The sequence below is a fragment of the Phyllobates terribilis genome, unplaced genomic scaffold, assembly GCF_046119375.1.
Source record: "Phyllobates terribilis strain yellow unplaced genomic scaffold, ASM4611937v1 Scaffold_4__5_contigs__length_816908805, whole genome shotgun sequence".
NCBI lineage: Eukaryota > Metazoa > Chordata > Amphibia > Anura > Dendrobatidae > Phyllobates > Phyllobates terribilis.
In genome coordinates this window covers 544,102,824-544,125,198 of record NW_027362764.1, presented here as the reverse complement: position 1 = coordinate 544,125,198, position 22,375 = coordinate 544,102,824, and the positions used below count along the sequence as shown (strand labels likewise).

At 43.8% G+C, this 22,375-nt stretch overlaps 1 protein-coding gene and 1 long non-coding RNA gene across 2 annotated transcripts; one reads left to right on the top strand and one right to left on the bottom strand.

The window, feature by feature from the left end:
• The first annotated feature begins 495 nt into the window (after positions 1–495).
• On the top strand, positions 496–21,090 carry SOCS6 (suppressor of cytokine signaling 6). Its single transcript, XM_073676700.1, has 2 exons — positions 496–664; positions 18,758–21,090. The coding sequence occupies exon 2, from the start codon at positions 18,882–18,884 to the stop codon at positions 20,484–20,486; it is 1,605 nt and encodes a 534-aa protein (XP_073532801.1). The 5' UTR covers positions 496–664; positions 18,758–18,881; the 3' UTR covers positions 20,487–21,090.
• LOC141264408 (uncharacterized) lies at positions 7,037–13,829 on the bottom strand. Its single transcript, XR_012319923.1, has 2 exons — positions 13,698–13,829; positions 7,037–7,436 (listed from the first exon to the last, which is right to left on the bottom strand). It is a non-coding gene; the product is annotated as an uncharacterized lncRNA (long non-coding RNA).
• Positions 21,091–22,375: the final 1,285 nt, after the last annotated feature.

Here is a 22,375-nt window from a genome sequence, read left to right as displayed (position 1 = left end):
GCGAGCACTTGCCTATCCCCGTCAGTCCTGCACACACCTGGGACCACTTGCCTATCCCCGTCAGTCCTGCACACACCTGGATCTTGTGCTGTGGGATCAAAAACGACAATTTCATTATTACCAACTCTCACTTTTGGGACAGTCTTGGTAGGGGATCATTTACTATTTTGGGATTAACCCTTTAACTCTGACTTTTGAATGTGGTTTTCCTAAGCCTGCCCAGTTTTCAGTGAATTTACAGTAAAATGTTGCACATGCGGATTTTGCAGTGCACTTCTCACAGTTTTGTGACTGAAATATACAGTGAATGTGAACAGGCCCTTATAGATTAGATAATGATAATAATCCATAGGTGAGCAGAGTCCAGGCCGGCGCCCTAGCTCACACACATATAGTGAGTCCACATTTCCTACCACCTTGCACCTTCATCCTTACTGCTCTGCTCTTTCAGCCTTTGCATCTGTTTCAATAAAGTTGCAATTGTTTGACAGTTTTCCACCTTGCCGCGGGGGTCGCTGGGAGTTGTAGTCTTTGTCTCCCAGTCCTGCTCCTCCTCTCATGGCCGGCTCTGTGGGGCCGAACGGAGCAGCGGACTGGGTCGGTGACGGAGGCTGGAAAGGGCCGGGTACTAGAAGGCACAATAATCCGTGCGGCCAGTTATGAGGTGAGGAAGGAGCCGGCACCGGGGAAGTTCTCGCTGGGCCTTTGTTGTGGGGTAGGCCGGGGTGCGGACGCTGCATGGGAGAGGCCCTGTGAGAAGGCTTTGTGGTGGTCCGGAGGCCCGGGGACTGTGCAGGCAGGATGATGGGGCTCCGTGCGGCTGTATACTCCACACTGACGGTATACAGGGCCGGGGGCCGCACTGTGTGTGCCAGCTGTCAGGGGCATCCTGGGCACAGACTGTCTCTACTCCCTCGTCCTCGCCACTTGTTGCTGCTACTTCCTTGTAGTAATGTGGCTCTAGGAGCCTAGTGCAGGACCTAAAGGGGCACTCTGCTATCAGTGACTGGCGCCTGACGGGAAGGGGCGCTCTGCTATCAGTGACTGGCGCCTGACGGGAAGGGGCGCTCTGCTATCAGTGACTGGCGCCTGACGGGAAGGGACGCTCTGCTATCAGTGACTGGCGCCTGACGGGAAGGGGCGCTCTGCTATCAGTGACTGGCGCCTGACGGGAAGGGGCGCTCTGCTATCAGTGACTGGCGCCTGACGGGAAGGGGCGCTCTGCTATCAGTGACTGGCGCCTGACGGGAAGGGGCGCTCTGCTATCAGTGACTGGCGCCTGACGGGAAGGGGCGCTCTGCTATCAGTGACTGGCGCCTGACGGGAAGGGGCGCTCTGCTATCAGTGACTGGCGCCTGACGGGAAGGGGCGCTCTGCTATCAGTGACTGGCGCCTGACGGGAAGGGGCGCTCTGCTATCAGTGACTGGCGCCTGACGGGAAGGGGCGCTCTGCTATCAGTGACTGGCGCCTGACGGGAAGGGGCGCTCTGCTATCAGTGACTGGCGCCTGACGGGAAGGGGCGCTCTGCTATCAGTGCCTGGCGGGAAGGGGCACTCTGCTATCAGTGCCTGGCGGGAAGGGGCGCTCTGCTATCAGTGACTGGTGCCTGGCGGGAAGGGGCGCTCTGCTATCAGTGACTGGCGCCTGACGGGAAGGGTCGCTCTGGCGCCTGACGGGAAGGGTCGCTCTGGCGCCTGACGGGAAGGGTCGCTCTGGCGCCTGACGGGAAGGGTCGCTCTGGCGCCTGACGGGAAGGGTCGCTCTGGCGCCTGACGGGAAGGGTCGCTCTGGCGCCTGACGGGAAGGGTCGCTCTGGCGCCTGACGGGAAGGGTCGCTCTGGCGCCTGACGGGAAGGGTCGCTCTGGCGCCTGACGGGAAGGGTCGCTCTGGCACCGGTGACTGGCGGGTAGGGTCGCTCTGGCGCCTGACGGGAAGGGTCGCTCTGGCACCGGTGACTGGCGGGTAGGGGCGCTCTGGCGCCTGGCGGGTAGGGGCTCTGGCGTCGGTGCCTGGCGGGTAGGGGCGCTCTGGCGCCTGGCGGGTAGGGGCGCTCTGGCGTCAGTGCCTGGTGGCTGGCGGGTAGGGGCGCTCTGGCGCCTGACGTGTTAGTTGCTCATTGTGGAGATCACTGCTTGCAGTCACTGACTGTGTATAATGCCACCACTGTTCTCGGTTATAGCTGTAGTGCTGCCCCATCACTGACAGACCCTATTGCCTATAATGAGGCCCGTCCGTGTCCGTCCTGTGTATTTGTGGCCTGCTGTGTGACGGAGACCGCAGTGCTGATGTGACTAGAGCCTTCAGGTGGCAATCGCTCATCTGGCTAATAGCCGCCTCTCCCGACTCCTCCGTGGATCTAAACGCTGCACTCGGCTTTGTGTTGTCAGGGAGGGAGCAGAGTAAGCCGCAGCCACACTCCTCTGGTGCGGGCATGCCTAGTGGGCGACATGAAGAATCCTCCTCTCCACCAACATCATATGTCCAAATCGCCAGTTTCAGGTGACTTTTTAAGAGTGTTTTCACATGGAGTTCTATCTATGTAAATCACATATCTGCGTCAGATATACTGTTTTTCCGACAAAGTTTTGACAACCTCGCTGGGGGATATGTCATGTTACTTCTTTGAGGCGAATTCCTCTAAGGATCTGGTCCATATTTGATGGATTATTGAGCCTCATTTTTGCGTAACTTGTGAGCATTGTTGCAGGAACCCCATTAACATTGGGGGGCATGGCCGTGCATAGTTTAGAGCACATACCCTGTCATTCCATATAGCTGTCTCTTGCAGAGTCTTTAGGATATGTGCACACATTTAGTATTTGCAGTAGATTTTTCTGCTGCAAACCCCAGATTGTTGGCAGGAAAAACGCTGCTTAAAATGTGGTATTAGAGATGTTACCCATAGCAACCAGTCCCATCCCAGCTCTAATGCTTTGCAAATATAATGGTTGCTATGGGCAACACCTCCACTCTTCTTGTGCACCAGTCTTACTGCATCTCCCCCAATAGTTGGGTTGTGTGACAGCGGTGTTTTCTCCCTTTGTCAGGTCACTGATGGGTTATTCGTGCACTCCATCACGTGTGAGCAGGGTCAGACCCTCTGGGCTGTGGTTACTGTGTGGCTGCGGTGGTGATTGTGGCTGTAGCTCCAGGCTTCCTCAGCGCTTCTTCTTTCTTACCCTTTAAGGGCCTGGTCCTCAGTGTGTGGCATTATCCTGTCTTCCCCCTACGAAGACATATGGGCAGGGCCCATCTTGGTTCTGCTGTGGGTTTCCAGTAATCGTGGTTACAGTTTCTGTTGAAGAAACTGTTCAAAGGAAATCCTCTCACATCTTCCAAAGCAAACTGCGTCACGGAGAGCGACAGCACTGCAGTCAGGGTTGATGAGGATTGTAACGTAACCTGTCTCCAGATTTTCTGTATGTAAACTGTAAACCTTTCTGACTTCTAAAATGCAAATTGACTCTTCAGAGAGGAAGATGACTAGAACTCTAGCGCCACCTATAGGAAGTAGCAATCCTAAGGCTGTGTGCCCACTATGCGTTTTCCAAGCGTTTATGCTGCGGAATTTCCGCAGCGTAAATGCTTGAGAAACGCTTGGTAATCCGCCCCCCCATGGTCCCCAATGACAAGCCGCAATGTCAATGCCCATGCTGCGGATTTTTCTGCAGCGTTTATGCTGCGCTCAAAAATCCGCAGCATGTCCATTCATTTTACGGACACGCAGCGTAATCTCTGCCATTGACTTGCATTGGAACGCTTGGATTCCGCATCACTGCATCTGTACATGTGGAATCCAAACGTTTCAATGTGCGGATGGTACCTGGGTGTGGAGGACAGGAGACTCTCCTCTGGACCCGGGTACTATAGAACCTGTAAAAAAAAAAAATAAAAAAAAAAGAATAAAATAAAAAATAAATAATATACTCCCCTTCCGACTCCTTCTCTGTGCTTGCTGGCAGATCGCGGTGGACTGTAGGACCTGCGCTGACGTTAGTCATGTGACGGCAGGCCCTAGTGCAGTGTACCGCGATCTGCCGGTAGCCGGGACGGAGCGAAGCAAGACACCAGGGGCCATCGGAAGGTAAGTATATATTTATTTTTTTATTTTTAACCATTCTTACGGTCACACTATATAAATCCATGCCGGTTGCATGGATTTATATAGTGTGACCAAGTTGTCAAGCACTTTCCAAGTGATGCTAAAATCGCTTGGAAAGCGCTTGACAACCCGCATGCGGAAATGCATGTGAAGAACGCTTCACATCCGCATGTCCCTGGCAGGAAAAATGCATGTACAATCTGCATGTACAATCCGCATGCGTTTTTTTCTGCCAGGGAGATGCAGAAACGCTCAGGAAAAAATCCGGAGCATTTCTGCATCGTGGGCACATAGTCTAAAAGTCAATATCGACTCTCTAATAAGCCTTGTCACATGATTTAGAATTGTAGCCAGAATCTCAATTTGCAGACAATGTGTTTCGGGGTACTGCCCCTTGTCAGTGCAAATTGTGAGATCTGGTTTGGCTGGGTGAGAGGCGTCTGAACGAGATCCAAGGGGTAACATTTCTCTTTGCGGAGAGTGACAAGTTGAGGGGAGTACCCCGAAACACAGTATCTGCAAATTGAAATTTTGGTTTTGGCTATTATCCTAAGCTCGTTAGAGAGTCGATATTGACTTTTAGGATTGCTACTTCCTATAGATGGCACTAGAGTTCTAGTCCTCTTCCTCTCTGAAGAGACCATTTTGCATTGCGCCTTAAAAGTCTCCTCACCTTGGCATGTCAGGTTTGATATGTCAGTCTCTGCAAGGAGAACTGTTATCCCTTGACTTCTAGAATAGTATTCCTGCAAACTCTTTCTAAGGTCACAACTGCCCTGCAAACAAATGAAAATGCATTAATTGTCCCACGTCGTATGCTGATTGCCGCTGAGCCGCCCGATGCTCGGCGCCTCTTCTGTCCCTCACCATCTTTCCAGCCTTGATGGATGTGGCAGACGTCTCCTATGTTATCCAGAGTCTGTACAACTCTTGCACCTGCTCAGTGGGGGACAATAGCTGCTCAGTAACAGCAGGCCGTATGTTACACGTCAATTATGGTTGGAGAGATAGTGACAGACCAGGTGCCCACTGGACCAGAGATTATCATACAACATGGGACAGTAATAAAAGGCATCTTCTTAGGTAAATGGGGCAGCTGTAGAAGTACTATTAAAGAAAGAGTAATGGATACAGTTTATATAGAGAAGACCTAGTAACAGGTCACCTTTAAAGGGAATCTGTCGCCTCCTGGGAGTATATAACCTATTAATATGGGCATACAGGTGATAGAAATGTATATCTATTCGTACCTGCATGCCTCATATTAATGGTTTTGATGTTGTGAAATCTTATATTATACCTTTTATGGTAATGATTGTTCCATGCCCGGGACCCATAAGGAATCCCCGCCTCCTCTTTTTATTATAATAGCACCAACCTCCTCTGCACATCAGTATCCTGTGACTTGACGTGCAGTTGCAGTGCTGTAATCTCTCGCCTGCGCTTTGAACTATCTCCTCGATCCTCCCTCCTTCACATGAGTCTCTGTGACTCACTGGCGCCTGCGCAGAAGATCCCAGACTAGTGTATTCCGTCATCTGCGCAGGTGCGTCGCTGCCGGCGGCATCTTCTGCGCAGGTGCGTCGCTGCCGACGGCATCTTCTGCGCAGGTGCGTCGCTGCCGACGGCATCTTCTGCGCAGGTGCGTCGCTGCCGGCGGCATCTTCTGCGCGTCGCTGCCGGCGGCATCTTCTGCGCGTCGCTGCCGGCGGCATCTTCTGCGCGTCGCTGCCGGCGGCATCTTCTGCGCGTCGCTGCCGGCGTCTGTGCAGAATATCACGGAATACACTAGTCTGCGATCTTCTGCGCAGGCGCCGGTGAGTCACGGAGGATCGTGGAGATAGTTCAGCATGCCGGTTCGAGATTACAGTGCCGCAACTACACGTCACAGGACACTGTGCAGGGGAGGGGGTACTATAATAATAAAGAGAGGAGGTGGGGATTTTTACGGCTTGGGGCCTGGAGCAATCATTACCATAAATATAGAATATAAAATTTCAAAACCGTTAATATGAGGCATACAGCTATGAATAGATTTACATTTCTATCACCTGTATGCACATTTTAATAGGTTCTATACGTCCCAGGGGGTGACAGATTCCCTTTAAGTCCTTTTTACATGATGCGATTGTAGAAACGAGAATTGAAGCTCATGAATGGACTTGAGTGATGTTCACATGGCGTTTTACGCTACGTTCAATGGCTGTGTCAGTCTTGCATCCAAGCCTCTGCCGTGATGTGAACATTCTTATATCAGGTCCCATTGACTTGCTGTAATGTAGCCTGGCTTTCCTTGAAGACACTTTATGGTCCCATATGAAAAGACCCTTAAGTGTTAGTTATTCTGCTATTAAATCTACTTCTAATGTCATACCCCATTCACTGAGAAATCCCTATATAATAATGACTGCTGTGGTTTTATTCTGGGGCTACAGTGAAGTGACTTTGCCTTTTAGGCCTTGTTCACATGCTGCAGCCATAAAGCACCGCTGAGCTGCTGCCATCTTATCACTACTTCTTATACAATCACTTAATTTTGCAGGAAAACCGCGGTTTCGTCCTTTAAAACTGCAAGGCTGTAATATTTTAGCTGCTTCCTAGCAAAAGTCTAGGGCATCTACCAGATTTCACAATACAAAATGTGTATATTATTAAATGAGGCTGGTGTGCTTACTTTGCAAACTGGTGTTAGAAAATCTGAACAAATCTTTTGTGACAACTTCCCTACATGATATTGAAATAAGCATTTTGATTTGAAGACTATATACCCATTTTGACATAAATTTTTAAAATGAGTACACTGGCTTCATCAAGCCTGAGAACTATTTAATATTGTATGTGGTTTGTATTGTGAAATCTGGTGACAGGTTGGCTTTAAGTCATTGTTTAAAGGGGGTAATCTCATCTTAATTAAAGAATAAAATGCAAAATGTAAAATCAAGTAACTTTGTGTATTACCTCTTATTACAAACCCTCTCCATTATCATGAACACAGGGAGTTTACTAGTATACTTCACTGCACGTTGCCTAGGTTACTGGCCGCTGCTGCAGACTATCAGGTGCCTGGTTTCTTAGGCAAGGAGCACACTCTTGCAGGCTTTGTGCTTGAGAGCCTGCAGCCTATGTGTTGACGCTGGCTGCACCACTGGATCCGGCGAGCTTCAGTGCCGCTCTGCTCCTCGGATCCCGATCAGGCAAAACGGCCTCTGATTGTAGCATGGAAGAGCACCGTTCAGACCAGAAGCTCATCCTTGCCACTGGCCCAAACTCAATTTTCATGGACACACCACCCCTCGGCAAGCAGAAAGTTGTGTGTGGGAAGTGATGATCCCCTGAAGAAAGAAAATGATAAAATCCGTTACAGGAGCAGTTAATAAAATTATTGTTCTGTGCACATAGAACATCGTGTTCTCGGCAGCACTTATACACAGGCTGATGTGCTGCTAGTAGCAATCATCTATAAGCCAGCTTAAATATCAACGCACCCTATGAATGAACATTTTACTCATTTGAGCCTTTCTAAGAACGCTGGTTCCCTGATTATTGGCCTATCTATGGGTGATTTTACATTGTGTGATGCTCCGGGTTACACATCTGCCAATCGCCAATAGGTTTGCCGATTGGTGATCATTTAATAGGCCGCCCTCACTACAGGTGGACACCGGGTGATCTGTAAGCGTTCACTGCACATAGGTGGCCATTCATCTCGGAAGCGCAGATCCTGATTTGCAAACCCAAAAGATAATTTCACCCAAGGAACAAACGTTTTGCTCGTTCATTGGGTGATCGGATGCCTGTTTAGACTGCATGATCATTCACTAGTATTCCTAGGAACGCTCGTTCCACAATAATCGTGTGGAGTAAATGCACTCTTAGTGGGCTTTAAGGGTTGGTGGCAGTAATTTCTTATCTTTCAGAAGGTTGTCCCCGTCTTTAGCTGAGCTCTAGTGTAATTATGAGGACAGTCATATAATATAGAGAAAGGTATATTCTACTCCTAAATGGTGCCAACTGGGTGCAAAATGGTAGTACACAAATTAGAATAGCACCTAGGCACAAAATAAAGTCCGTATTCAATAATTAATGAAGTTTCTAAATTTAATGCCAAAATATTAGACAGATTTCAAACCAACATTTCAGCTATTCAGGCCTTTATCAAGGTTATCTGCATATAACAAATTATTAAGTGTTAGTATATAAGTCAAAGAGGAAAAACAAAAATGATTACAAAAAAATGAAAGAAAGATGCATCCATCTTAATATAATTGGCACAATATATATACCAAATCAAACAACACATGTTGTAATAACAAGTATACATAAACGCAAAAGAAATATTGACGGAACAGGTAAGATCTAGGAGCCATCCTATCCAGGTGAGCGCCGCTCTACAAAAGGATCAGGAAATACAAATGAGGAGGTAAAGGTAAGTTATCAGGTCCAGAGGTCCTTTGGTATTAAAAAAAGAGCAGAAAACAAAGAAGAAGAAAAGAAAAATAGAAAAAGGGGGGGGGGGGGAATTAAGGAACGAAGAGAGAGAAGAGAAAAATAAAAGAAAATGAAATAAAAGGACAATAGATAAATGAAATAACATGAGATGGGAATGAAAACAAAAAAACTCAGGTGAAATAAAATAGAATGAAATGAAAAAGTAAATGATAGTAACATCAACATAAGACAGGAGAGAAAGAGAAAAATGGGCCAATGGTCATGGGTAATAGTATGAGAATAACCAAAAAAGAATAATTACCTGTCCAAATAGGCTGAAGATAAGTAAAGATATCTATAAAAATATAGTGCGTGTGATTAAATGTCTATATCAATAGATTCCCAAACTAACAGGGTAGATAGTGTATAAGAGGGATATGACAATACCTGGTAAATGCTGCGTGATCCACATGGGAGATAGTAGCCGGTTACGGGCGGTGTGTGATCACTCATTCATATAGCCGGATTATGTAATGCCAAAGACGGAAGTTTGTGCCCGGCAATGAGAGTCGCAGGGGCCGGAAAAAGCCGAGCGAGCCCGAAGAAGGAAGAAAAAAAGCCAGAGAGGGGGGAGGACATAACAGAGCATGCGCAAAGGGCTGCAGGCGATAGATTAAAGTAAATGTGAGGAAAAGAGGGGAAAGCAAAGAAAAAGGGAACACAAGGAATGGATAAAAAGAAAGGAAAGTAAAGACAGCCTGAGATAAAAATGATAAAAGTGCCAAAAGGGTAAGAAAAAGAAGAAAGCAAAAAACTAGACAGGAGAGGTCAATAAAACAACAGATAAACATGAAAATGAAAATAAAAATAAAAACATATAAATAGAATAAAAATAAATATGAATATAATAGGAAAGTAGAGAAAAGGTGGGAAAATAGAAAAGGCAAAAGGAGCCGAAAGAAAAACAGAAAGAGAGGGGGGAAGGGGAAATAGGGAACAAAGGAAAGGGGGGGAGGGGAAAGAAAAGGCAAGGAAAGAAAGGGAGGAGCAAAAAAGGACATAATACTTGAGAGACCACTAGTTGACCTGTAAGACAGAAAAAATGTATATATTCATTTAGGTCTTTAGGTATATCATGGCTTAGTTGGTGTACGTAGCATAGGGTACAGTCCAAATATAAAGGTAAATCAATAGATTTCATATTCCCTATTTAAGCCATAGGGTTCAAGTGTATTTAGTCTATAAATCCAATATGACTTTCAGTCTGAGAATCCGATTTCCACCCCGCCTAGGTAGAGGAATATGTTCTAGAACTTGGAAACGAAGCTGCGAAATGTCATGACCACTTGAAATAAAGTGTGCCGGTATGGGTAACATTGTTCTTTTACACCGTATCGTAGATTTGTGTTGAGAGATGAGGACAGTCCGTATCTCCATGCTTCAGGAAGTGGTCATTTTTCTCATTCCTGTGCTAATTGCTTGTTCCCTGCTTATCATTCTCCTGTTTATGCTTTTCTGTGGGCAATAAATTACCTTACCTACCTGCATACAGCCATGTTAATTACATGCCAGGCTCCGGATGGAAGAACTGTGCCTGGCAACTGTTACCACTTGTGATTCATCCTCCCTAATCACATGACACTGAAGCATTGCACCCATCATTTACATTCCTAGCTACCAAGTAATGATACCTTGGAGACCACTTCCGAACATGCGTGGCCACTGGTGGCTTCCTACGTTCTCTCCTGGTTTGTATTGTAGGTAACCTCATCCACAAGGCTGGTATTGGGATACAATGCGGGATTGGGAAATCCTCAGTATATCCAACCTGTTCATACATCGCTTTATGCTGAATGGTCAATGTAAATTTAGATCAGTCTGAAACAGTATAGAAATGTAGCTAGAAGGCTAACATAGACCGTAGAGGTGAGTGCTCCTCAGTGGGGAATCTCAAACTGGTTTGTGGTTGTGCCAGGTACAGTGTTTGCCTGCACGTATCGCCAGTCGGAGTAAGGAAGTGAGCAGGGCTGTGGAGTCGGAGTCGGTCCTCATTTTGGTGGAGTCGGTATAAAATGGACTGACTCCGAGTCCTAAAATATATAATAAATAGGGTACAGTAGTTCAATGCAGAATGTGCTGAATATTTTTTCATAGGAATTTGGGAAAGTTATGAAATGTCCTATAAATGGCTGTTCTATTCCTGATCTAAGGCTACATTCACACACAGCATTTTTGCTGCGTTTTTTGATGATACGTTTTTCAGCTGCAAAAGCAGATCAGCTTTTTAAAAAAAACGCATCATCTGAAAGGTATTTGAGCTCATAGATAATGTTTTCAATAGCAAAAGCAGATTAGAAAAAAGCTGCACAAACTGACGTGCTCATTCTTTGTGAGGATCCGTTTTTGAGCCCAAAAACGGATCCTCACAGAACGATGTGTCTGAATGTCATATCTTGAAACCCATTGACTTTGCTGGGATGCCCAGAGTCACTGCATTTTACTGCTAAAAACGGATCTCCGCAAAAACGCTGTGTGTGAATCATGGTCGTAGCCAGTGAGGAGCAGGGGATGCAGCTGCCCCCCCTTAGAAGCAGGGGCGCGCACCTATCAAAACTCACTTGTATGCTGCAGTGCTCCCCTTTCTGCATCGGCTCCAGACTGTTGGGGGCAATCTCCCCTCCTCTGTCCTGTCTTCTGCTGTCTTCACCAGAGAGAGGAGGGGGAGGGGTGCCTGCCCTGCACAGGATCCGATTCCTGGGCCCTGACAGTGCTACTGCTGCCATATCTTCATCTTCATCCTCATCAGATGAGGAGTTTGACTTTGACAAGTATTTGGATGACATGGAGCAGGCAAAGCCTTGCCGCTAGGAAAAAGATTTCACACCGTCTCCTATAGCAAGCAGATTGACCAGATTTCAACAAAATGTTTCACTTGCTCTCAAAGAAATAGAAAAATTAAACCGTTCATCAAAACTGACTGTGCATGAGGCAATTCCTTTATACCTGGAAATTGTTAGAGATGTTGCCCATGTGGTTATGGCTTTGCCTCCAACCCAGGTTAGTGTAGAGAGGTTGTTCTCTAGCCTTAAAATTATTGGGTCAGATTTGAGGTCATCTATGAAGGAGGATCTGATGGAGGCAACTCTATTTCTTAGAAAAAATTCATAGACTGCACAAATGTTATTTAGTATGTTTTTTGTTGAAAACTGTTTTTTGCCACTTACATAGTTTATTACATAGTGAGATATATACAGTACAGACCAAAAGTTTGGACACACCTTCTAATTTATAGATTTTTCTGTATTTTCATGACGTTGAAAATTGTACATTCACACTGAAGGCATCAAAACTATGAATTAACACGTGGAATTATATACTTAACAAAAAAGTGTGAAACAACTGAAAATATGTCTTATATTCTAGGTTCTTCAAAGTAGCCACCTTTTGCTTTGATGACTACTTTGCACACTCTTGGCATTCTCTTGATGAGCTTCAAGAGGTAGTCACCAGAAATGGTCTTCCAACAATCTTGAAGGAGTTCCCAGAGATGCTTAGCACTTGTTGGCCCTTTTGCCTTCACTCTGTGGTCCAGCTCACCCCAAACCATCTCGATTGGGTTCAGGTCTGGTGACTGTGGAGGCCAGGTCATCTGGCGTAGCACCCCATATCTCTCCTCCTTGGTCAAATAGCCCTTACACAGCCTGGGGGTGTGTTTGGGGTCATTGTCCTGTTGAAAAATAAATGATGGTCCAACTAAACGCAAACCGGATGGAATAGCATGCCACTGCAAGATGCTGTGGTAGCCATGCTGGTTCAGTATGCCTTCAATTTTGAATAAATCCCCAACAGTGTCTCCAGCAAAGCACCCCCACACCATCACACCTCATCCTCTATGCTTAACGGTGGGAACCAGGCATGTAGAGTCCATCCGTTCACCTTTTCTGCGTCGCACAAAGACATGGTGGTTGGAACCAAAGATCTCAAATTTGGACTCATCAGACCAAAGCACAGATTTCCACTGGTTTAATGTCCATTCCTTGTGTTCTTTAGGCCAAAGAAGTCTCTTCTGCTTGTTGCCTGTCCTTAGCAGTGGTTTCCTAGCAGCTATTTTACCATGAAGGCCTGCTGCACAAAGTCTCCTCTTAACAGTTGTTGAAGAGATGTCTGCTGCTAGAACTCTGTGTGGCATTAACCTGGTCTCTAATCTGAGCTGCTGTTAACCTGTGATTTCTGAGGCTGGTGACTCTGATAAACTTATCCTCAGAAGCAGAGGTGACTCTTGGTCTTCCTTTCCTGGGACGGTCCTCAATTGAGCCAGTTTCTTTGTAGCGCTTGATGGTTTTTGCAACTGCACTTGGGGACACTTTCAAAGTTTTCCCAATTTTTCGCACTGACTGACCTTCATTTCTTAAAGTAATGATGGCCACTCGTTTTTCTTTACTTAGCTGCTTTTTTCTTGCCATAATACAAATTCTAACAGTCTATTCAGTAGGACTATCAGCTGTGTATCCACCTGACTTCTGCACAACACAACTGATGGTCCCATCCCCATTTATAAGGCAAGAAATCCCACTTATTAAACCTGACAGGGCACAACTGTGAAGTGAAAACCATTTCCGGTGACTACCTCTTGAAACTCATCAAGAGAATGCCAAGAGTGTGCAAAGCAGTCATCAAAGCAAAAGGTGGCTACTTTGAAGAACCTAGAATATAAGACATATTTTCAGTTGTTTCACACTTTTTTGTTAAGTATATAATTCCACATGTGTTAATTCATAGTTTTGATGCCTTCTGTGTGAATGTACAATTTTCATAGTCATGAAAATACAGAAAAATCTTTAAATGAGAAGGTGTGTCCAAACTTTTGGTCTGTACTGTGTGTATGTGTATATATGTGTGTATGTGTATATATATATATATATATATATAATTTTTTTTTCGAAATTACATATTTACAATTTATTACAGTTTTTTGTGTTCTAAAGTTGTATTCCAATAAATATATATTATGTTCTATCTAAATATCTTGATTATTGTATCATAAAAATGATTAAACGTCTGATGTTCACATTGTACTACAATAAATTTTTTACTTAAATATAAGCAATATATGTTTGAGTCTGTGTAAGGGAAATTGAGGACTTGGAGTCGCAGGTTTGACTTACCGACTCCACAGCCCTGGAAGTGAGCCAGCGAATGCACGGTTACTGGGCACGGTGGCCTCTGTAGGACTGTATGTCTATGGCTAGATATGTAGTGAGTCATGTAGTTACATGAAGTGTCCTATGTACTCCTCCAGAAATAGTGCAGCTTCTGATTAATTATTAACTTGTCCGACTAAACATTGTTTCTCACACTGTAAAGCATTTTTTTTTCTATTTTGTTTCTGGTTGCCAATGTTTTCTCTCCAGTGCCGAAAGTACCAGTGTATAGAAGTGAAATTATGTATGTATGGTGTTTTTTTTTTTTTAGTTTTAGGCCTCATTCAGACATCTGTTTTTTACATATACGTGTTTTAAAATTCACTTCTCAAAAAAAGTTAGGGATATTTGGCTTTTAGGTGAAATTTCAGGTTGACCCTAAAATGCATTTTAACTTTTTGACAGCTTTGATACATTTGAGGAATGTCTGCTTCTTACACTTTCCTCATATGTATTAAAGCTGTCAAAAAGTCGCAAATCATGCACACGGGAGTGATTCAAACATATCTCTGAGCACGCTATAAATACTCGGTGCGCGCCCGAGTATACTCGGTGAAAGGGTTAAGAAAACATACTCGCTCATCACTAATTTTAACCTTTTCAGGTGAACTTAGTGTGACAGTCTCTAATATTTTAAATGTCCAACTGTTTCAGTACTTTTTGCACAACTTGCTGTTCTCTAACCAGGAGTTTATTATCAAAATTCACAACATGTGTTTAGTCCATGAATCGGCCAATAAATTTTGGGATTCAATTAGAATCAGTGTTAAACAGTCCTCCTCATCATGCTGTTCACCTTTTGACATCATGAGACTGAGACAACACCTAACAATAGATCAACAGTATCTCGCCATTGCGAGGCTTCAAGCGGGAAGTTCTTTGACGGAAGTGGCCACTGAGCTTAGAGTGTCAGTCGTCAGCAGGTTGCAACAAAGGTATAGAGAGACTGGAAGAGTCACAGAAAGGCAGAGAAATGGACGTCATTTGGCCACGTCCCACACTGATGACCGCTTCATTGTGAGCAATGCCCTTTAGAACCTGATGATAAATGCCACACAACTCCAGAAACATTTAAGGGAGGTGACAGGCACCCAAGTGTCATCTCAGACCATTCTAAACCTTTTACATCAGCGTGGATAGACGACCTGCAAGGGTACCTGACCACACCACCAGGCACAGGGGTCATCATCTTGCATGGGCCAAGGAGCATCTACGCTGGATGAGGGACCAGTGGGCCTCAGTGCTGTTCAGTGATGAATTTTATTCACCCTGAGCAGAAATGATGGTCGCCAACGATGTTGGAGACGTCAAGGAGAGCGCTACGCATCAGCCACTGTTATCACCAGATGAGCCTTTGGTGGTGGTGATGTTAGTGGGGACAGGTGTGTAATCAGTACAGAACTGCCCTACACTTTGACTGGTACAGTGACAAGCCCCTACTACTAGAATAACATCATTTATCCAGTCATTGTGCCTCTTCATGAACATCACAGGCCTAATTTGATCTTCATGGACTGCAATGCTCCAGCTCATCGAGGTCACATTAGGGAACATCTGCTGGGGAGACTGGGGTACCTCAAATGGATTGGCCTGCACTTTCTCCAGACCTGAATGCCATAGAAACCTATAGGATCAGCAGAGTCGCCGTGTAGAGGCTCGTAGCTCTACTCCAGTACCTTTATGACCCGAGGGTCGTCCTTCAAGAAGAGTGGGATGCCATGTCTCAGCTGACAATAGCTCCACTTGACTTGATTGTCAAGCTGTAATTGATGCTCTTGGCCACATGACAAGCTATTGAAACATTGACATTTTTGGAGGGGATGTTCCCACCCCTGTTGTTGGCTTTTCATTCAATAAATTGTTTGAGATGAGGCAATCACGATTGCATGTACTTTAAATGCCCCACTTTCATGATAAAATATCACTGCAGCTTGAACTTTTTACGTTTTGCATAAATTTCACCCGAAAGCCAAATATCCTGAACTTTTTGTGAGTAGTGTATCGCGAGACAACAACATGTGTGCATCTTGTCTGTGACTTGCTGTCACACGATTTATTTTAGAGCTCTGATTTATAAAATAAAACAGCCAAGTTACACATTGCTTGTGACTTGCATTGAAGTGAATCACTTGCCATGTGTTTCAGGATGTCACAGGTCACAAGGCAACATCATAGGAAGTGATTATATCTAATGTGTTGGAAGAAATTTTTTTTTTATGGACCCATAGACTTGCATTGCTGATTGTCCTTTTGCCCCCACTAATGTGGCTGTATGAGGCTTTGTTTTATGTTTGAGAAATTATTTTATTTTACATTTTCAGTGCTTTCTTTCGTGGTTGAAGTAAGCTACATTGTAATTTGCATTGTATTTTTTTTTTTTTTTTGTGACACAGACAAAGAAAAAAGTCATTGTTTTGGTATGTCTTTACAGCAATGCAAGTCTATGGGTCCATGAAAAAAAATTCTTCCAACACATTGCTACTAGGCATGGTGATGGTGACATTGCGTCTAATCCTTCCTAATGAGGCAGATAGCGGCACCGTGGATGCCTTCTGGCCTGTGATCCCACGGTCTGTCTTTTTATTAGGCGTGCATAATGTGGTCACAGATTCATCTTAGCTCAAAGTCTAGACCCTTAGATCAGGAATAGGACAGACATTTATAGGACATTTCATAACTTTCCCAAATTCTTATGAAAAAATATTTCCCACAAACTGCATTGAACTACTGTACCCAATTTATTGTGTATTTTAAGAGTTGGAGTCAGTCCATTTTATACCGACTCCACCAAAATGGGCTCCGACTCCACAGCCCTGGCTAACCATTGAGCCAACGTATACAGCCCTCTTCAGGTTAACCCACAAATTTTCAACTGGATTCAGGCTGTGCTCTGGCTGGGCCTTTCCTTAACTTTGATATTCTTGTGTGAAACCATTCTTTTGTTGATTGGGAGGTATGCTTAGGGTCGTTGTTGTGATAAAAGGTGAAATTCCACTTTATATTGAGCTTTTTAGCAAACTTCTGAAGGTTTTGTTGCAAAATTGACTCATACTTGGAACTGTTCATAATTCCCTCCACCTTGACTAAAGCCCCAGTTCTAGCTACTGCAAAATAGTGCCAAAGCATAATTCTTCCTTCACCATGCTTCACTATGCTATGTATGGTGTTCTGTTCATGATATGCAGTGTTGGTTTTCCACCTAACTTGCCTTTTGGTATTATGGCAAAGAAGTTCAACCATAACAAGTTTTCCCAAATTCGTTTAGCAAAATATAGCTGGACTTGGATGTTTTTTCTTTGTAAGAAAAGGCTTCTGTCTTGCCACCCCACCCCACAGGTCATACATAAAAAGAAAAAGGGAGAATGTTGTCACAAGCAGTAAACAACCAGTACTTGCCAGAAATTCCTGCAGCTCCATTAATGTTGCTGCAGGCTTCTTGGCAGTCTCACGGATCAATTTTCTTTTGATATTTTTCATTTTATTTTTTAGGGACATCCAGTTCTAGATAATGTCACTGTTGTGAAAAAAGTAAGCCACTTCTTGATGACTGTCTAAAGTGTTCCATGGTATATCTCATGGCTTTGAATTTTTTTTGTAGCCTTTTCCTGATTGAAAACTTTCAACAGAAGGAAAATTCTACTAGAACAGCTGAACGTAATACGGGGTTAATCAGAATCACTGTAAGTGATTGTGTACGGACTACCATTTACCATAAGTTTAACTATGATTGGCCAATTCTGAACACAACCACATCTTCTATTAGTGTTCTCCTTATGCAACCAGATTATTTTAGGTTTGTCATTTTCATTTTCTCCTTCAGTTTCCAATGGATTCGTATAGATGATTAAAAGTTGAGCAAGTTCTGAAATATTATTATTTTTTTTTTACATAACAAAAGCCAGGCACTTTAATGGGGGGTAAACTTTTTATATCCACTGTATACACTGGAGGAACAGGGCTTGCTGCTCCTCACCAGGCAGCGGCAGTACACTCCAAACCCTATGAATAGATGTAGTGTCATAGCAATACTGTGCAGCGCTCCGCATCTCTTCCGGCTTCACGGTATTTATAATACAAATATATACCCATGGGCTTATTAAAAGGCATGTATTTTATTGAGCATCCACCTTTAATCAGATTTCTGCATCCCGAAGGGTTCCTGGACAATACGCTGATCTTTGGGTCTCCTGATGCTGGAAGCCCTAGAAATCAGCTGTAATCTGTGGGTTTGGGAGTCTTTTGCAGTCTCTTCCAATCAGTTTTTTTGGACTTGTTAATCCATCATCAAACTGGGCTTTACAGTGTTATAAAAAAACAAAGAAACCTGTGTTCCCATTGTATTATTACCTCGCTATAAATCTCTGGTGAGGCTACATCTAGAATATGGGATCCAGTTTTCGGCTCCACATCTTAAAATAAATATTGCAAAGATAGTAATTTCAGAGGTGGACAACTAGATTATTACATGGGATGGAAGGCCTCTCATATGATGAGAGGTTGGAAAATGTCGGCTTCTTTAGCTTAGAAAAAAGATGGAGATGATATCTAATTTATATGAATAGTATAAATACATTTATGGTCAATACAAAGGACTGGCACATGACTTATTCCTCCTAAGGCTCTTACAAAGGAACAGTGGACATTCATTATGTGTGTAGGAAAAGCGATTCTGGCAGCTAAATAGGAAAGGGTTCTTTACAGTCAGAGCAGTCTGACTGTGGAATTCCGACCACAAGAGGTAGTGATGGCCTACACTGTAACTGGTTTTAACAAATGGTATTGTGGGTTATAAATAATCGAATAATGGGCAAGAAAGGTTGAACTTGATGGAACTGTATGTTTCGGATTTGTCTTTTGTTTGTTCGATGTTTAGATTTTACCTTACAATAACGACTGCCTTTGTTGCCGCATATATCTGACGTATCGCTGCAGCAGAATGCTCAGGAGAACCCGCTCACCGTTGAGGACCTGGTAAAACATTGAAAGGAAACTAATTATGTGCCTTTTTCCTTTTGTGCTTTTAGGTGATGTTCACAGAAGCTAAATGACGCCATTTAAAAAAAGAAGTGAAGCAGTGATTGATGGCGGTGTTCTAGGGCCAATCCACTGGAGGAGTCCAACAGCAAGAGGACTTGGTCACTTGCCATAATGAAGAAAATCAGTCTGAAAACCTTTCGCAAATCTTTTAACTTGAACAAAAGCAAAGAAGAAAATGATTTTGTAATGGTACAGCAGCCTTCAATTACCAATAACTTTGTGAAAGACGACTCTCTGTTTGGTAGCTGCTATGGCAAAGACTTAACAGGATGTGAAATCAACAGCGAAGATGAGAAAGGTGGCAAAAATAGGCCAAAAAGCGAGAGCCTAATGGGGACATTAAAGAGGCGCCTTTCAGCAAAGCAGAAGCAAAAAGGAAAGGGAAGCACATCAGTTAACTCGGCGGAAGAAGACACATTTTCTTCATCTTCTGCCCCTATTACTTTTAAAGACGTGAGATCTCAGAGGCCATTAAGGTCGACATCCCTTCGAACTCACCACTACAGCCCAACGCCATGGCCCTTGCGTCCTACAAACTCTGAAGAGACATGTATAAAGATGGAAGTGAAAGTGAAAGCATTAGTCCACTCCACCAGTCCCAGCCCTGCGCTTAATGGGGTTCGAAAGGACTTTCATGAGCTGCAGACAGATAATGTTTATCAGGAACAAGGTAACACGTTGAAAAGTACAGAATCTCATAATGGAGATCTCCACCTGCATATTAATGAACATGTGCCTGTAGTTATAGGACTTGTGCCTCAGGACTATATTCAGTATACTGTGCCTTTAGATGAGGGAATGTATCCTTTGGAAGGACCACGTACTTACTGTTTGGACAGCTCATCCCCGATGGAAATTTCTGCTGTACCTTCCCACATAGGAAGTAATGGCTTTCACGAAGAGGAAAGTCAAGTTGCTCCGGATGTAGTAGTGGCTTCGGACATCTTTGTGGACCATACTGTGAATGGTCTGCTACATAGTACCAATGGAGTTCTTTTTCAAAACTCCAGGGTAAGTCATAATGACGTCCCTCCACTGTCACCATTGCTACCTCCAGTCCAGAACAGTCTAATCCAAAGGAACTTTGCAGGACTTAATAGCACAGAAGCACACATGGCAGAAAACATGCGATGCCATTTGAATTTCGACCCAAACACTGCTCCTGGTGTAGGCCGAGTATATGACGCTGTACAAAGCAGTGGACCTATGGTAGTCACCAGTCTTACAGAGGAACTTAAAAAACTTGCAAGACAAGGATGGTACTGGGGACCCATCACACGCTGGGAAGCAGAAGAAAAATTGGCTAATGTGCAAGATGGCTCCTTTTTGGTCCGCGACAGTTCTGATGACCGTTATCTCTTAAGCCTAAGTTTTCGTTCCCATAGTAAAACACTTCATACTAGAATCGAACATTCAAATGGTAGGTTTAGCTTTTATGAACAGCCAGATGTGGAAGGACATACCTCCATAGTGGACCTTATAGAGCATTCCATCAGGGACTCGGAGAATGGAGCCTTTTGTTACTCCCGATCTCGAGTTCCCGGATCAGCTACTTATCCAGTTAGACTAACCAACCCAGTGTCTCGGTTTATGCAGGTGCGGTCTTTGCAGTACCTGTGTCGTTTTGTGATACGCCAGTACACCAGAATAGACCTGATTCAGAAACTGCCTTTGCCAAACAAAATGAAGGATTATTTACAGGAAAAGCACTACTGAACTTGTGGGAATTTTGCAATTTGCACTTTGGGATCAAAAAAGAGATTTAAATACAGTTTACAAACTTTCATTGCTATATGAATATTTTGCTGCCATATTTTAGTTTTGAGAAACAAGTGTAATGCATTATTCTTTTTTTTTTCTTCATAGTAAAACCATAAAACATCTGATGTGTGAAATCACCATCTTTTCTCAACTTACAAAATCACAATGTGAAATATTAGATTTTCCTATTTTTTTCAAGTTTTTAGCTGCTATCCACTGTGACTATTATGCATTGAAAGCACACCTTTCATGTGTCTTTACCACCGCTGACATTAAATTGAACCTGTAGATTTGCGCTTTTGTTACCTGTTTGTTTTTAAAGTAGGAACCTGCATACTTGTATATTTCTATACACACATCTAGAGCTTGAAGGGCCCATCCAGCCGATGAAAATTACTTTTTAAAGGACCAGGCAGTAGTGACCAGCTGGATCTGGGTAGGCCTTGGATCTGGAACTGTGGGGAATCCGAAAGCTAGGGCCTTAAAAACTAGGACAGGCTTATTGGAAGCGATCTCAGTTTACACTGCCTAAAAATTTGTCTTAAAATTGTGCCAAATTTATTAGACTGTTTAGCCCAAGTTTACACAACCTATTAGTTGGCTTATTTTGTGTCAAAATGTTTTAACGCCCAGCGTAGGCGATTATGCCACAACCCTTTCCCCATAAATCTGATAGGATTTTTTTTGGGGGGGGGAGGGGGGGGAGCACATTTAGCATGGTGAAACTCCCATTGTCCCTGGATGAATACTACTTTTTAAAGAGAACCTGTCATCAGATACATGCCTCCCGAACCATGAGCTTTATGAATTATATACTGGCTGTGCGATTGCTGCAAGGTAGAACTTACTCTGAAACATACTTTTAAAACCCAGCAGGGAATAAGGGCCTGGTTCATTGTTGCATTTGCACCAGTGTTTTGGTTTTTTTTGTTTCATTTTTGGATTTTGGCGTTTTCGCCTGTTTTAATTTACACCTTTTTTTTTTTTTTTTTTTTTTTTAAAGGCTACTTTAGTTGTTTGCCTGTTTTTTTCAGTTTTTAAATTCTGCATTTGTGGGTTAAGTTAAGGTTTTTTGGATGTGTTCAGCTTATTTCACATGCGAGTTTTCAAAATTTTATGCAGGAACTTTGGCTCAATTTTGCAAAACGTGTCACTGTGTGCTAAGAAGTCTAAAAAAAGACCAAACAATTTTGAAGTATGAAACACTAAAAACTGCACCAAATTCTACAAAAGAAAATAAAAAAAGGGAGTTAAAAGCGCAAACCACTAATTTGAGGCAAAACACCAGCCGACTTCTTTCCGGCTTGTCTCCTTAAACTGACAGGTCTCTTTTTTTTTTTTTGGTGGGGGGGTGTTTACGTAAGCAGAAACCGGTCAGTCAAATGGATCGAAGTGGGGAGAAGCCGGCTTGTGCCCTGCCTCGGCTGAGTCTGCTGAGATAGTCACCGATTGGCCTTGCAAAATTAGTTTACTCTTTAATGCTTCGCATGGTACAGGTAGCATGAATATCATGACAGGTTCTCTTTAAATTTAGTCAGCACTACAGAAAATACAGAATACAGCGATAAGACACAATTCCAGGCAAAAAATGCAATAATTACATCTAATGGCAGACATCTCTAATGGTTCTTCCACAACTTGTCATCTGTGGATATTGCCCTCAATCACTAGTAGTGCTCACACAAACTGAGTGCACAAAAATGGACCTATTAGGTGGTGTGCCACTAACCACGTCCAATCACCCCCAACCTCCATTGGCAGACCACTGGCAAAATAATTTAATTATCCAACGCCGATGATCTCAACCTAGAACTGCAGGAGTAGCCGTCCTGATTTATGCTCAT

Coding starts and splice junctions, on each gene's coding strand:
- SOCS6 (XM_073676700.1), top strand. CDS start 18,882: ATGAAGAAAATCAGTCTGAAAACCTTTCGCAAATCTTTTAACTTGAAC.